This window comes from Carettochelys insculpta, chromosome 13 (genome assembly GCF_033958435.1).
Source record: "Carettochelys insculpta isolate YL-2023 chromosome 13, ASM3395843v1, whole genome shotgun sequence".
NCBI lineage: Eukaryota > Metazoa > Chordata > Testudines > Carettochelyidae > Carettochelys > Carettochelys insculpta.
Genome location: NC_134149.1, coordinates 1,354,400 through 1,371,166, shown reverse-complemented (window position 1 = coordinate 1,371,166; position 16,767 = coordinate 1,354,400). Strand labels below are relative to the sequence as shown.

The 16,767-nt window shown below is 45.8% G+C and overlaps 1 protein-coding gene across 1 annotated transcript in view; it reads right to left on the bottom strand.

The window, feature by feature from the left end:
- Window positions 1–213: 213 nt before the first annotated feature.
- Window positions 214–16,767, bottom strand: part of LOC142020235 (testis-expressed protein 11-like) — a 104,966-nt gene continuing 88,412 nt past the window's right edge. Inside the window, exons 13-15 of the mRNA XM_075007918.1 lie at window positions 8,368–8,488; window positions 2,681–2,845; window positions 214–1,103 (exon numbers count right to left, since the gene is read on the bottom strand). Of these exons, the coding sequence (XP_074864019.1) occupies window positions 1,032–1,103; window positions 2,681–2,845; window positions 8,368–8,488 (358 nt within the window). The 3' untranslated portion in view covers window positions 214–1,031. The remainder of the gene's footprint in view (window positions 1,104–2,680; window positions 2,846–8,367; window positions 8,489–16,767) is intronic.

Genomic DNA, 16,767 nt, shown 5'->3' with positions numbered 1-16,767 from the left:
TCCCATTAAATTTTAGCTGGGTGGGGAGGAAGCAGGGCAGAGTCTTCTCACCCAATCCCTGCAGCTGTGGACAGAGTCTCCCACCATGTGTGCTGCTGTTGGAGAGGTTAAGGTGACCACTGACTAATTCAGTAAGTTCTACTTAGCTGCTCACAGACTGCAGTGTTAGCCAAAGCTTTAGCAGTTTGTGTATATTCGGTAATGAGGTTTTATTGGAAGACCCATAAAAGCTCATTACCTAATAAGAGTTAGTCTTTAAGGTACAACAGGACTGCTTGTTTGTTTGTTTGTTTTTTATTTCTGTAAAGCAACAGACAAGCAGGGCTACCCCACTGAGAGAGTTTTGTGTGTGACAAAACAAAATCAGCCCAGTAGCACTTTAAAAGACTAACAAAATAATTTATTAGGTGAGCTTTCGTGGGACAGACCCACTTCTTCAGAACCAGAACAGACTCAATATTTAAGGCACAGAGAACCAGAAATAGTTATCAAGGGTGACAAATCAGAAAAACTGTAATCAAGGTGGTCAAATCAGAAGAGCAGTGGGGAGTCAAGCATGTGATGGTCTGGGTGAGCATCTATTCTCTTTATTATAACAAAGTGACTGACAATTACAATCCAGGTCAGCAGTTCTAAATTGTTGTCCATACTGAAATGGACTGAAAAATAAACAACATTTATACAGGGAGGCGACAGTGGCAGCCATAAGATGCAAAAGGTGCTTGAACAATTTCATTGTTCACTTTCTATTAAAAATCAAACATTTAAACCTACCTGCCTGTACAACAGGAGCCCAATGTCATAAGGTTATTAATCAGCTTCTTACCATTAAATAGCTCTATTGCATGAATACAGGCCTGAACAGTTACATATCTCCAATAAAAACATCCTTAAAAATACATAGGTTTAACATGGCCATCAGCAGCAGGACCTGGACAGTGTTCCCAGCACTTGCTGCAGAACTAGCTGCCTCTTCTAGCCGGCTGAATGTTTACAGGTGGTTGCATCCCTCTGGCTTGCTGCATTTAGTGTTATTCTTCATTTGGAAGGAACCCCTTTGCTCTGTCCAACTTATCCAGCACCTCACTATAAAGACCAATCATCTGGGGAATATAACATCAGCAGTCCTCAGAATGGATAAAGGCAAACAGTTTTCCCATACAATTAGAGGGGAATGGGCCAGGGCTTGTTCCTCGAACCTGAACTACACACTGGTCTACATGCAGTAGTTAAAAAACAAACAATGTAACCATATCTGTTTAGAAGCCCATTAGTTAAATCAGTGCAGCCTGCCCCTTAATGGGCATACACTGATAACTATAGAAATATCCTCCAGCAGTGTAATATTCAACTGCAGCCATGCTAGGGATTACAACAATTTAACTGTTTCAAAAACTGACACAAATAAATCAGTATAAAAACTAGCGACCAGCCCACACACTGTTAACCTGGAGCCATTGGAAGCTTGTATGAAGTCTACAAATTGCTTGCTGCAGTATGGAGAGACAGTGCTAAGGGCATCTGAACTCCAAAGTAGTAAAGCAACAGCAAGAAACTTATTTTGGCAAGGGCTAGGAAACCTATACTGCTTTCTGCAGAGGGCTGCTATCATGGAAGTGTTCTGCTCTGCAGCATTGTGCCTGGGATATATCCAAAAGTTGCACTGCTTTCATGAAGGGGGGGCGGCGGATGCTGCAGCAATACAGTTACAGCACTTAATGCCAGGCTTATGACAGTTCAGTTTTGTTTAAACCTTGTTTAGAACAACAACATAAACATCTTCACGCTAAGGCACCTGGTTCCATTAAATTAGTGAACCACCCACTGTTAGTGGCACTGGTCCTACTTGTATGCAGAAAAGCCCTTTGTTTTCTTTATAATTATTCAATGCACCTGCCATTTTGCACAATGGCCTCCAGGCCTGTCCACTTGCACCGCTTCTAATTGTTCACTGCTTATAGCTGCATCAGTGTGGTGGATTATATGAGCAGCTCAGTCCAGGGGAAGAACTACCTTACTAAAAAAAGAGGTAACTGCGTGGGGAGGTAGTGGAAGGCAAGTGTTCCCCTGTCTGTCTTTCAGATTCCAAGGCCAGTAAAGATTAGCGGGCTTATCCAGTCTGCACTCCTGAACAATACCTGTCAGAGACTTTTACAATTTTTTCTACCCACCTCATTTTCCAATGTCAATTTTTTTCCCTGGCCAGTTCTGTCCTGACCCTAAGCCTCCTGATGCCCCCTCATACTAAACATACTGCTGCACCATAACAGCACATACATTTTGCTTCCATGAGGGTCACAATGGTATCTTGTCCAAAGCAGTGCCTAAAATGGAATGCAGGGCAACTAGCCACATCATGGATAGAGTGGTGCAGCCTGCACTGATTTTGTGTCTCCAGCTGTAGCTGAGAAGCCAGCTGCACTCAATGCTGAAATCTGAAGTCTTCAAGCCTCCCACATGCATATGAGATGTGTGCCCCTGTAGCATGCTGTGACCCCAAATAGTGCACAGGCTGCAACGTGATCGCCATGCACAAGAAGCCAGCATAGGGCCAAAGGTTTGCCCACAGCCACAACTCCCTCTATGCAGCTGCTTGCACTTCTGCCTTGTCCATTTCTTCTTGAACTGGCTCCTTCCATGCAGCCCCCCTCTCCCCTGCCTACCTGCTGCTTACACTCACCTGGCTTTCATAACTGCTTTTCAGGGATCTCAGGTGATTCAGAAAGCGCATCCCCAGCCCACACCAGTGCTCAGCTTCCTTGTATTTACTGACAGTGTACTGAAATATTCCTGTATTCCAGGCTCTGGTCATCAGCCAAAGGGTTTCCACCTCTGGGTAATCAGCCTGAAGTAGCCAGCAAGGCAAAAGAACAAAGCAAAGATTAAGCTTGTCTGGCTTAAACATGCCTGGCCTACAGAGCAGTAGAACTTACTATTAAAACAGAGAGCCAGAAGGGAGTTTTTCACCATATGCATGCACAAGCCAGATGTCCCACCAGTCTTTCCCATAATTCACCACTCACCTAGACCACATTTGAACTGCTTACTGCCAACATAGGTGAAAAATGTGGCACTCTTGCCTATTGTTATGTCAAAACATACAACCCTGTGGAAATGGCAACACCATGGTGATGGCGTATGGCGGTAGAACTTGCAGATGGAAAGTTAGTGCATGCACACTTGCAATCTCTCTGCAGAGTGGCAGTAATATTTTGGGTCTCATTTGACATGCACTGGCCCATATGAACTGATTGACATCTGTCTCATTTGACATGCAGACCTGGAATGAGCTGCTGTGATTCAGGGTGTCAAAGATCACATCCCTGGAGTTGTGTGCCAAGCTAGCGGCCTCCCTGCAGCACAGAAAACCAGGATGAGCACCGCCTTGGATGCACAGGCTGTATGGAAGCTTGAAAATGCAGCTTGCTACATGTTAGAAGAAAACATCAGCAAATCTCATCCTCCTGCCTGATATTTTTAATTGAGGCTCAAGATGGGACCATATTGCTCAGCTTATTTTCATCCATGGCTCTATGGTACCAGTTGGTTCCACTATCCGGTTTATACTTCAGGCCTGCCCAGAAAGCACAGAAAAACCAGGAGGACAACTAAAGCTCAACAGAAGGAAAAATTCCACTTTCCAATATGCCAGACCTCCTGTAGACAAAGGACTGAACAGTATGTGCAGTAGAGTAAGTACCAACAGCAGGGAAAACCATTTTGAAGTCATTTGAAATAACAGGAATTTAATAAACAGATGAGTCATCGATGACAACAGTGCAAGCCAAATTTCACCCAGCCTCAAAATGAGGACTGGAGAATGGAACTGTGGTAAGACGAGGGCCTAAAACATAAGCTCACACATTACATGCCTGGTGTGAGGCCTAAGGCCTAGACACTACGGTCCAGACTTGGCTAATGTAAAGCAAAGTTAAGCTGTGAGCAAGAGGCAAGCTCTGCTCACAGAACTTGGCAACTATGGGGCTGATATTGCAGAAACACTCCTACCTAAGCAGTACTAGGCAGAGGCCATACAGAGACAGGTAGTAACATCTTGGTATTAACACACTCCACATGGATAACAGGAACAGTGACCCTGGTTCAGGATGACAGCACGCTGGATAGTGATGTTTTGCTAGAATCACCATGTACGTGGTAATGGGAAAGGAGGGGGTTGTTATTTAGATATGTCAGAGAATGGCAACCTGATATATCAGAACTGCTGTGTAACTTGTTTATACCTGGTTATTAAAACCTATCCTAAGCAGGTTATCCTTGTCCAGCCTAGAGGATAGTGGAAAAATCCCACCACTAGTTGAGCTGAGCCCACTGTAATGAGGGTACATGCGTTACCATAATGTTGCAGGGAGCTGGAGGAGCAGAACAGGATGGGGCTGGGTCCCTCCACTTCCACCTGCCATCATTGAGGGATGGGGAGCCTAGCCCTACTGCTGGCCCAGGTCTCCTGCTAATTCACCCTGGCTGTGTTGCTTGGGGGAGAGGAGAGGAATGGTGACGGGCTGGGGGCAGAGCAAGCAGGGGCAGGGGCAGGGATGGGATGGAGCAGTGGCAGAGGGGGCAAAACAGGGAATGCAGTTTGGGAGAAGGGGATGGAGTGAGGGCAGGGTGGGAAGAAGCAGTGCCTGCTCAAGCTAGGGGTGGCACACAGAAGAATCACGTGGGATTAGAGACAGACAGTCACAGGGCCAGCGTCTCCCTGGTGTCCTCCAGCAGCTGTCACAATTCATGGATGGCAGGAGAGGTCCCACAAGACTGGAGAAGGGTTAATATGGTTCCCATCTTAAAAATGAGGAATTGGGGAACTAACAATCTTCCTGACTTCAATACCAAGGAAGCTACTATTCAATTTGAAAATACCCAGAAGATGAAGTGGTCATTACTAGCAGCAAGCAGCCATTTACCAAGAACAAGTCATGCCAATCAAGCTTGACTTCCTTCTTTGACAGGGTAACTGATCTGGTGGATGGGGGAATGTGGTGGACATAATATACCAGGACTTCAGCAAAGCTTCCAACAGAGGCCCTCATGCCATTCTGATAAGCAAGCAGGAGCCATGAGAGCTTGACAGAATTACTGTTAAGTGGATACAATACTGGTTAACTAACCGCAAACAGAGTAAGTATTAAAGGAATTATATTGGAGTGGAAAGAGGTCTCACATGGGGTTTCACAGGGAGATATTCTGGTTCTGGTGCTGTTTAACATTGTTATTCATGAGCTGGATGTAGATGTAGAGAGCATACTGATCAAATCTGCACATGGCACAGAGTGGCGGGGGGAAAGTGGGTTGTTAATAATCTGCAGGATAAAGCTAAAATTCAGAGGGGTCTCGGGAAATTGGACAACTGGGCTACAGCCAACAAGATGAAATTCAATAAAAACAAATATTGGTGACAGAGGACAGAACAAGGAACAATGGTCTGAACTTAGAGAGGAAGAGGTGTAGGTTGGATATTAGGAAAAAACGATTTCACCAAGAGGGTGGTGAAGGACTGAAATGTGTTACCAAGAGAGGTGGTGGAATCTCCATCCCTAGAGGTTTTTAAGTTCTGTCTTGACATAGTCGTGGCTGGGATGACTTAGTTGGGGTTGATCCTGCTTTAGGCAGGGGGCTGGACTAGATGACCTCCAGAGGTCCTTTCCAGCCCTAGAATTCTATGATAAGATGCTACACTTAGGGAAGAAAAAACAAATTCACAAATACAGAACGTGGGGATGGGGGGACTGGCTGGGCAGCAACATTTTTGAGAAAGATCTGGGAGTTGTGGCAGATTGCATCCTCAATATGAATCAGTAATGTGATGCTGTTGCAAAACAAAACAAAAACAAAACAAAAAAATGCAATTTTACATTGAATTAACTGAGTCATAGCATACAAGTTATGGGATGTCATAGAATTTCTCTTCTTGGCCTTGGCTAGGTCTTAGCAGGCGTACTGTGTCCAATTTTATAGAAAGGATGTAGAAAAACAGGATGGGATGCAGAGGCAAGCAACAAAACCTATATATTCCAGAATCAGGCAATTTCTAAACCTAGATCTGATAACATGTCTTAGAAACACCCCCTAAAAGCCAACATGGTCAAAATTGAACGTAGCTAGAAGGTAATTCGCTTTGAATTGTCCTCACTATGTCCCTCTGTGAAAGGGCCTGGCCCATCTGAGCAAGGGTGCCAATTCAGATTTTGGGGGGAGTGGGAGTAGGAGAAGGCAACTTTAACCATTGTTAGAAGTGAATAGTCAGAGAGGTAGTTGTGTTAGTCTGTATCTTCACTAAACAAAAAAGCAGCCATGCAGCACTTTAAAGACTAACAAAATAATTTATTAGATGATGAGCTTGAAGAAATGGGTCTGCCCCCAAAAAACCCATCACCTAATAAATTATTTTGTTAGTCTTTAAAGTGCTACATGACTTTTCTTTTGTTTCATAATTTGAAGTGCTACTTACGCACTTAAAAAGATTAATTTTTGGCAGGTAACTTAGCTGAAAGGAGCCCTAGATCTAATTCCCATATAAAAGAAATAAAATAATAGATCCACTCAGCTCTAATACTAACATGTTCTGACATCTTATGGCAAGTAACTTAAGGGATATAAATTGGGTTTAAAATCTTAATATATATTCTTACTTTATTACTACCACAATAAAGAGAGAGAACACCAGCACTCCTGGATTCTATCTCAGCTCTGGGAGTGGAGTGGAGTCTAGTGGGTTACAGCAGATGGCAGGTACTTTGGGGTTCTATATAAGAACATCAGAATGGCAATACGGGATAAGCCAATGGTCCGTCCAGCCCCAGGATGCTGTCTTCCAACAAAGGCCAATACCAGGTACTTCAGCAGGAATTAACAGAACAGACAGTTATCAAGTGACTCATCCCGTCGCCCTTTCTGCGCTTCTGACAAACAGAGGCTTGGGACATATGGATGTGGTATTAGATCCAGTCATTGATGGACCTGTCCTCCACAAACACATCTGGTTTTCACTGGAACCCTGTTACTTGTTTGGCCTTTACAACATCCCCTGGCAAAGAGTTCCACAGGTAGACTGAAAAAATGTTTTCTTTTGTTTTACATCTGCTCCCTCTTAATTTCATTGGGTGACCTCCTACTTCTTGTTTTTTGTGAAGGAGTAAAGAACATTTCTTTATTCAATTTTTCCACTTTATTCATTTCATCACAGACCACTAACATAGCTCTCCCCCAAGTTACTTTCTTCCAAGCTGAAAAGTCCCAGTCTTTTTAATCTCACCATATGCCTAATCATTTCTGTTGTCCTTCTCTGGAACTTTTCCAGATGCAACATATCTTTTTTGAGAAGGGATGGCCAAATCTGTATGCAGTACTCAAGATGTGGACATAGAATGTATTTACAGAGGCAATATATTTTCTGTCCTATGAAGTATCCTTTCCCTAATGATTCCCAATGTTCTGTTAACTGTTTTTATTGATGCTACACATTGAGCAGATGTTGTCAGAGAATTATCCTCAATGACTCAAAAATCTCTTTCTAGAGTGTTAACAGCTAATTTAGACACCATCATTCTGTATGTATAGTTGAGATTCTAGTTTTGCCATGTGCATTACTTCATATTTATCAAAACTGAATTCCCTCTGCCATTGTACTACCCAGTTACCTAGTTTTGTGAGATTCCTTTGCAACTCCTTGCAGACAGTTTTGGACTTAACTATCTTGAGTAATTTTGTATTATCTGCAAACTGCACCACCTCACTGTTTACCGCCTTCTCCAGATCATTTATGAATATGTTGAACAGCACAGGTCAGAGTACAAATTCCTGGGAGACACCATTATTTACCTGTCCCAATCCTCACTATTTATTCCTATTTTTTTTCATATCTTTTAACTCAAGTGCCTGGCAATACTTTTAGAATCATCTGAGGATCCTTAATTTAATTATAAGCATTTCATTATCTTAATAACCCTGCATCTGTTTATAAACAAATTCCCTGCCCCAAAGGCAGAAGCTGGGAGCAGCACAGAATTCATCATCTATTACACTCCAAGACTGTCTCTACACTAGCACCCCGCTTTCGAAAGGGGGATGCTAATGAGACACTTTGGGATATGCTAATGAGGTGTTAGTGTAGACATAGCCCAAATGTATTATCGCTTAGAGTGTGGTTTGGGGCTAGGACATGCATACTGACTTCAGCCCTCAGGTACAAAACTCAGCAGTGGTTAGAGCTCTCCCTACCCCCACCATTTCCCTGCCCCAACTGGTATCCCTGAATGTGAAAGACTAAATATTTTAAGGTTTGTTTGCTGAGGACTTTTTTAAACTTACATAGGAGCATTTCCGCATCTTTTGTTTTCCTGTTCAACTTACTGTGGTGCCTACAATGCTCAGAGCATCTTCAAAGTAGCCCCATGCCTCCTCCAGTACACAGGCATCTGTGTCTATCACTCCAGTTGGCAGAGAAAGATGAATCAAGCTGTGCAGACATTTGCTAGGAATTAAGAGATGAAAAGTACATGCATCAGCCAGTCAGTGAACACTTCAATCGAGTGGGCTATTCTGTTAAAGACCTGAGAATGTGTGTCCTAGAGCATGAAGAATGTAAAAACAGATGAGAATGAGAAATTTGTGAGTTGGAATTCATATTCAAATTCGACACATTAACACCCAGTATGAACAGAGACAGCAATTACCTCACGCATTACAAGGACTGCTTCCCTTCCTTTGATGATTGTAATTATCTCAGACAGGACAATTAACATCTCCCCACCCCTCACCCACCTTTCCTTCAGTCCTATTTGATTTGTCAGTTTTTATTGCAATGTTTTTTTGCGGTCCTCTGTACTTTTAAATGTCAGTCTGTATTGGAAATGAGATTGATGTGAAGAAGTTGGTCTGTCCCATGAAAGCTCATCAGAGAATAAATCATTTTGTTAGTTTTTGAAGTGCTACATTTCTACGTATTTCCATGTCATCTGCTCATCACTGCTTTGTACCCTTCCATTTCAGAGAGCAGAAGGACATCCTCACCCCGTGTCTGAGAGCTCATTCCTGAAGTCTATGGATGTGGGGGAGCAGCTACTGTATTAGCGGTTCCCAACCTTCTCAGTAATACAGCACACTTCAGTGAGACAAACAATTCCATGGCATTCCCACCTTTTTCAGCTGAATCGATTGCTTATAAACATCATATTTACTTACATTTACTATGGTTACAACACAGTATGCACACAACAAGGTAAACAAGGATCAAATGGGATGTTGAGTAAGGGAGTAACCACCGAAATGTTCAATTACTTGTGGTATGGGATGGCAAGTCCAGAGAGCAGGTTCCTCCTTCCTGCCAGCCTGCTGGAGCCAGGACGTAGCATTTAAACTGCATCCCAGCTCAACAGGCTCTCCTCCTCCCTCGCTCCCTCCTTGCCACAACAAGGATGGGGAGCTGGCTCCCTGCCAGCCCATTCAACTGAGAATGCAGCATTTCAACTGCCTCCCAGTGTAAACAGGCTCCTGCGGGGTTGGCATTTCCCCTTGCAAACTTCACGAGGGGAAAATGATGAAATTTCATGGCATGCTTGGTCAGTTCTCATGGCACAACAGTATGCCAGGGCACACAGTTGAAAACCACTCTTTTAGGGATTGCACAAATGAAAGGAAGGGAAAAGCAGGTATTACTATCCCAATCCCACTAAGAGCAAGCTAACTACAGCACACCACATGTCTTGCTGACCTTTATAATAAGGGAATATAACAGCAAACACATGTACCTTGGAATTATTCTTCCTACTCATTCAGGCTGTGGCCACACTTGACCAAAACTTCGAAATGGTCATGCTAATGGCCATATCGAAGAACACTAATGAGGTGCTGAATTGAATATTCAGTGCCTCATTAGCATTTGCACACTTCCAGCCACGGCACTTTAAAAGTGCTGCTTTTGAACGCATGCAGCTGGGCACGGCTACACAGGGGTCCTTTTCAAAAGGACGCCACACATTTCAAAATCCCCTTATTCCTCTCCTTCAAAAAGGACTCCTGTGTAGCCATGCCGAGCCGTGCATGTTTGAAAGTGGTGCTTTCAGAGCACCACGGCTGGAAGCATGTGAATGCTAATAAGGCACTGAATATTCAATTCAGCGCCTCATTAGTATTCTTCGATTTGGCGATTAGCATTGCCATTTCAAAGTTCTGGCCAAGTGTGGCCACAGCCTGAGGGAAAAGGCAGTATCTTCATAATAACACAGCCTGTATTTTTGCAGGGTAATTCACAGAACATTGTCATGGCTGTACAGACGTAAATAAACCGGAACAGGAGATTCCATTACAGTGACATATCTCAGGGGAAAGGATGCTAGGTTCTGTTTCAGATTTCATATACAGGAGGTACTGGTTATTCAGCACCATTTTGTCATACATTTTTCACAGTATCTTACAGCTAACTCCTCACTTCTTGTCATTTAATTTCTTTCAAGAGGACTGCACCACATCCAACCAGTTTCAGTACAATCTATGGAGCACATCACAGGATAAAGTCAAAGCTATTTACTGGCTCCTATTTCTATGCAATCATTCTTCATTATCTTGGTCACCTCTGGGAATACAAATCATGTTAGAAAGCATGCTAAATAAACAAGTTTTAATTAACATTGCTGTTAACCACAAAGGTAAAAAAGATAGCTGTGTTGAACAAAGTCTTGGCTACTCAGGGGTAATCCTAAGGCAACTGCCATTCTCCACTTTTAGTAGCAGATATTGGAGCCTTGCAGCATTAGTTTCCCACTGGAAGGGAATTTGGTGACGTGATATAAGGGTATATTCTGTATAACTTATTAATGTATAACAGGTACACAAGTTCTGTTGCTACTACTGCCCTGTAGCCAAGCAGCACCTCCCTCTATTGTCACTAATGTACTTAACACACTCCGTTCTCACCTAAGCCTGAGAGTCTTTGATCCCTTAGCCCAAAGCTGTTTGCCCCGCACTGCATGATTTAGAAAAGGTGTGGGGAACTCCTGGCCCAGATTGGGACCACAGCTTGACTTGATCTGGCCCGTGAGGCTTGCAACTCTTCCCCCTGTCCTGCCCCCAGCATCCAGCCCATGGCAGGTGGAGCTCTGAGCTCAGGCACCTAGGCAGCTGATCAAGCTGCAGACAGACAGACATTCACCCACAAGCTCACCACACAGCCCCCCAAATCCCACACTGAGCTTGTGCTGTGCAGAGAAGAGCAGTTTGCAAGGTGTGAACTGGGGGAGTTCCCTGCCAGGTGAGCCTTCAAGGGCTGATTAGAGTGGAGGCAAGGCTTTGAGCCAGGCCTGACCAGCTTGCAGCTCTCCCTATGAGAAGGGAGCTCCCAGCAAACGGGGCAGCACCTAACGGGGCAGCAGCTAACAAGGAAGGGAGTTTGCCTCTGGGAGTTAGCCGAGGGAGGAGCCCTGTGTTTGTTGTCCTTTTCAGGTATGGTGTTCCACCTGTGCCCTGCAAGGCAGCACTACCAGGAAAACGCGTCTCTGAAGAGAAGAGCCTGAAGAGCGATGGCAGAAGGTGGACCTGAGAGCAGCTGGGGGTAGAGGGGCCAGTGCAGTGAGGAGGGCGGACATGGGAACAGATGGGGGTAGTGGGTTGGGGAGGGTCCTATAGTGATGGTAGCTGTGGGGAGGGGCGGTGAAAGGTGGGGAGGAGGGTCCTGGGGATATGAGGTCATTCCTCCACAGGGAGCTATGGTGACTCGCGGTGACAGAGGTATGAAGTAGCGGGATCCTTAACCACCTTCTCCACACCCCACTGCCTTGTGGGTTATCCTGGAAAGGAGAGAGGCTAAGGGAGTAAACCCTGACAGAAAATCCAGAGTGGAGTCCAAAGGTGGTTCGGTGTCAACTTCTGGCACTGTCCCAGCAACTCCTGCAGCTGACCTGGTACCAGACGTGGAGGTTATCCTCTCTTTTGGACTATATCAGTAAAGTCGAGAGGGGGACACTGGTGTCTGGGCAGCCCAGAGTCTCCATAATAAGTGCCCAGGCTCACGCCCGGAGAGGTACTCCGGCATCGCTGAACTGCGCTGTGTCAACACAGGAGGCAACAGATACTGGTTATAAGCTCTTGCTCGATTAGCATAGAGAACGAGCGCCAGGGGTTGCCTTCGACGGTGGGAGAGATCCTCGCATCTCACTGGACAGTCACCGCCCGCCTCAAGCTGGGCAGCCCCCAGCCAAGAGGGTACTGTCCCGCCACAGTTCACCTGCCTCGCTGGGTGCATGAGGCTTAAGGTTCCTGAACCTGACAAGTGACTGAAATTTGGGCACCAGACAAACCAATAAGAAAACCAACAAGAAATGAGAAACATCAACAATTTAAGCTTGCTTGCTGGAATGTGCGGACCATGCTGACCGGCTTGACTGAAGATCTTCAGGCCATCAGTGACACCCGAAAGACCGCTGTCATCAACGAGGAACTGAAGAGGCTCCGAGTAGATATCGCTGCACTGCAAGAGACGTGACTTGCAGATTCGGGATCTCTAAAGGAAAAGGACTACACCTTTTTCTGGCAGGGTAAAGCCCAAGGAGAACCCAGAGAGCATGGTGTTGGCTTTGCAGTCAGAAACACCCTTCTACAAATGGTGGAATTAGTCATGGGCGGATCAGAAAGACTTCTTCGGATCACGCTTCAAACTTGCGCCGGTCCCATCCAGCTGATCAGCGCTTATGCTCCAACCCTGTACGCCACACCAGAAGTAAAAGACAAGTTCTATGACGTGCTTAGTGCTGCTGTAGCACAAATACCTGCTCGTGAACAACTGTACATCTTGGGTGACTTCAATGCAAGAGTTGGAGCTGATTGGGCCTCATGGCCTTCCTGCTTAGGACACTTTGGTGTGGGAAAAATGAATGACAATGGACAGCGTCTCCTTGAACAGTGCACGTACCACAATCTGTGCATCACAAACACATTCTTCCGAACGAAGCCACAGCACAGAGTGTCGTGGAGACACCCACGCTCGAAGCACTGGCATCAACTAGACGTGGTCATCACTAGGCGTAATAACCTCAAAAACGTCCTTCTGACACGCAGCTATCATAGTGCTGACTGTGATACAGATCACTCGCTAGTTTGCTCCAAGCTGAAGCTGAGACCCAAGAAGCTGTACCGCTCTAAACCTGCTGGAAGGCCCCGCATTGACGCCAGAAAGACGGCAAACTCGGAGAAAGCTGAAAAGTTCAGAGACCCTCTCCAGGAAAATCTGCGCAGCGGCCCTGGGGGTGCCGATGCGACATCCAAATGGCAACATCTGAGGGACACAACACGGCCTTGTCGGTGTTTGGAAGAAGAGCTAGAAACACAAACGACTGGTTCGAAGCTAACTCCGATGAGATGATTCCAGTCATTGAAAAGAAGCGCGCTGCACTCCTGGAGTACAAACGCTCACCGAGCCAGAGTATCCAGCAAGCACTTAGAGCGGCCAGAAGAACAGTACAGTAGACAGTCAGGCGCTGTGCCAGTAACCACTGGCTCCAGCTATGCAGCAACATCCTGACCTGTGCCGGCTTTGGTAATCTCAGAGGAATGTACGAGGGTATGAAGAAGGCATTAGGACCCACCCAGAACAAGATGGCACCTCTGAAATCCAAATCTGGTGAAGTCATCGCTGACAAAGCCAAACAGATGGAGCGCTGGGTTGAGCACTACTCCGAGCTGTACTCACGCGAAAACATTGTGGTTGACGCAGCCCTCGATGCCGTCGAGCTCCTACCAGTAATGGACAAACTGGATCAAGAACCGACTGTGGATGAACTGAAGAGAGCCATCGACAGCATTGCAGCAGGAAAGGCCCCTGGTCAGGATGGTATACCACCAGAGGTAATCAAGTGTGCCGCGGACACACTCCTGGAAGACCTACATGAGTTACTGTGCCTGTGCTGGAAAGAGGGTGAGGTTCCACAGGATATGCGCGACGCTAACATTGTAACGTTGTTTAAGAACAAAGGAGACAGAAGCGACTGCAACAACTACCGTGGAATCTCCCTCCAAACGTCACTGGTAAACTGTTCGCTCACGTCATCCTTGGCAGACTCCAGAAGATTGCTGAGAGGGTGTACCCCGAATCGCAGTGTGGATTCCGCGCAGAGAGGTCTACCGTTGACATGGTCTTCTCTCTAAGGCAGCTGCAGGAGAAATGCAGGGAGCAGAGAAAGCCACTCTACATAGCCTTCATCGACCTGATCAAGGCCTTTGACTTGGTCAGCAGGGATGGTCTGTTCAAACTGCTCCACAAGATAGGCTGTCCTCCACGGTTACTCAAGATGATCCAGTCGTTCCACGAAGACATGAGGGGAACCATCCAATATGACGGCGCTTTATCGGATGCTTTCAGAATCAGGAGCTGCGTCAAACAAGGATGCGTGCTCGCTCCGACATTGTTCGGGATCTTCTTCGCACTCCTCCTGAAGCATGCCTTTGGATCTTCAATAGAGGGCATCTTGCTGCACACAAGATCTTATGGGAAACTGTTTAAGGCTGAAAGCTAAGTCTAAGGTGCGAGAAGTCCTCATCAGAGACATGCTGTTTGCAGACGATGCCGCTGTAGCGTCTCACACAGAAGACCAGCTTCAAAAACTGCTGGATCAGTTCTGCAAAGCGTGCAAGGACTTTGGGCTTACCATCAGCCTAAAGAAGACAAACGTACTCGGTCAGGATGTTGCTGAATCTCCATCAATCAGCACTGACAACTATACGTTAGAGGTCGTCCACGAGTTCGTTTACCTCAGATCCACAATCACTGACACCCTGTCGTTGGACACTGAGCTAAATAGGAGGATCGGAAAAGCAGCCACAACTCTGTCCAGACTCAGCAAGAGAGTGTGGAATAACAACAAGCTGTACACTCACACCAAAATGCAAGTCTACAGAGCCTGCATCCTCAGCATTCTCCTTTATGGCAGCGAGACATGGACCCTGTATGCCCGCCAGGAAAAGAGGCTGAACGTCTTCCACTTGCGCTGCCTCAGGCGCATCCTTGGAATATCATGGAAGGACAGAGTGACCAACAGCGCCGTCCTCGAGCAAGCTGGAATCCCAACCATGCACACCCTCCTCAGGCAGCGTCGGCTCCGCTGGCTTGGCCACGTCCACTGGATGAATGATGGAAGGATTCCAAAAGACATCCTGTATGGTGAGCTAGCCTCTGTCAAAAGACCTCCCGGACGCCCCCAGTTGCGCTACAAAGATGTCTGCAAGAGAGACCTCAGAGAGGTAGACATCGAGCTGGACAACTGGGAAGAACTAGCAGATGACTGCAGCAGATGGAGGCAGGGGTTACACAAGGGCCTTCAGAAGGGCGAGATGAAGATCAGACAGCTAGCAGAGGAGAAGCGAGCGCACAAAAAGCACAATAAGTACTTGCCAGATACCCACCACATCTGCAAGAGATGCAGCAAGGACTGTCACTCTCGTGTGGGTCTTCATAGTCACCATAGACGCTGTAAATGAAGTCCTCAATTGAAACTTTAAAGGGCGTGATCCATAATCTATGCAGACTGAAGGATGCCTACTACTACTGTCAACAAAAGTTAACTTCCACTGATAAAATAACAGAGCTGTAAAAACTAAACTTCTCGTTCCACCTACTACTGTCCTGTGTTGCTGATGAAGTAAAACCACCTTGACAAGTGGCGTAGAGCCTTTTTTTTGGCAAAGTTAGATCAACAGTTTCAGTATAGACACCGGGCTTGTGTCACTGTAAAGGGCCTCTAGAACCAGGTGGTGTCCCACAATGCCCATCCTGACTGTTCTAGTCAGAATTTGAACTCTGCTGCCCTGCACCTGGAAATTTCTGAAATTGCACGTCCTGCTTGCTCAGTATGGACTGATCACATCACATCTGCCCAGCTGATCCCAGTGTCTCCAAACAGCAGGTGCTCTTCCCTTAGCGCAAACTTAAGTTGCTGGAACTGCTGTCACTGTGGGGAAAGGAGGCTTTGCAATCCCAGCTCTGCTCCAACTGTAGGAATATCAGTATTTATGGTCAGAAGAGAGAAGACCCTCCATCAGATAAGAAAGCAGGTAAGGAGAACATATTTCAAGGCTACAAAGCAAGAATGCACGGCACAGAGAGAGACTTTAAAAGGAAGTTAAAAAACAGACAGGACAGAAAGGAGAGCCAGGAGTAAATTTTAATGGCCATGAGCAGAGGATAAAAGTGATGGAGAAGCAAACAGATGTTGGAATCCCGAATCACACTAGAATTAATATGTTGTCAGTCCCCTCCCACTGCAGCCAATATAGAACTGCTTTCTGTGATCACCCCAAACTCATTCCAGTTGCAATTTCATCATTTGCTGAATTTAAATCATGGTCAGGAATCATCAAAATTTTCATGCAAGGTGGCAAGTTAAAGTATGGCAGAGTGCTGTATAAAAAGACACATTATTGGTGCTCATTGTCAAATGGTGCCTCAAAGCCTGCTTGATTTAAACAACCCTGCACACTTGAATTAACACAGCCTCAATGGTGAACTTCTTGATTCCAAACTGATTTGCAATTGACAGGTCTTAAGTTGCCAGCTTCCACATCATGATTGTCATGCACTTCTCTAGTGAGAAGACAGTTCTCATTTTGTTGTCCTTGCTCTGCAGTTCTGGGATGAGTCCCGCATAGGTTCTAGGAAGGTGGCTTTCTGCATCCAGAAGTTCTGCAGCCACTGCTTGTTATCTTAGACCTACATAATGGTGCAATCCCACCACACAATTTGTGTTTCCAAAGCCCAAAAGCTGTGGT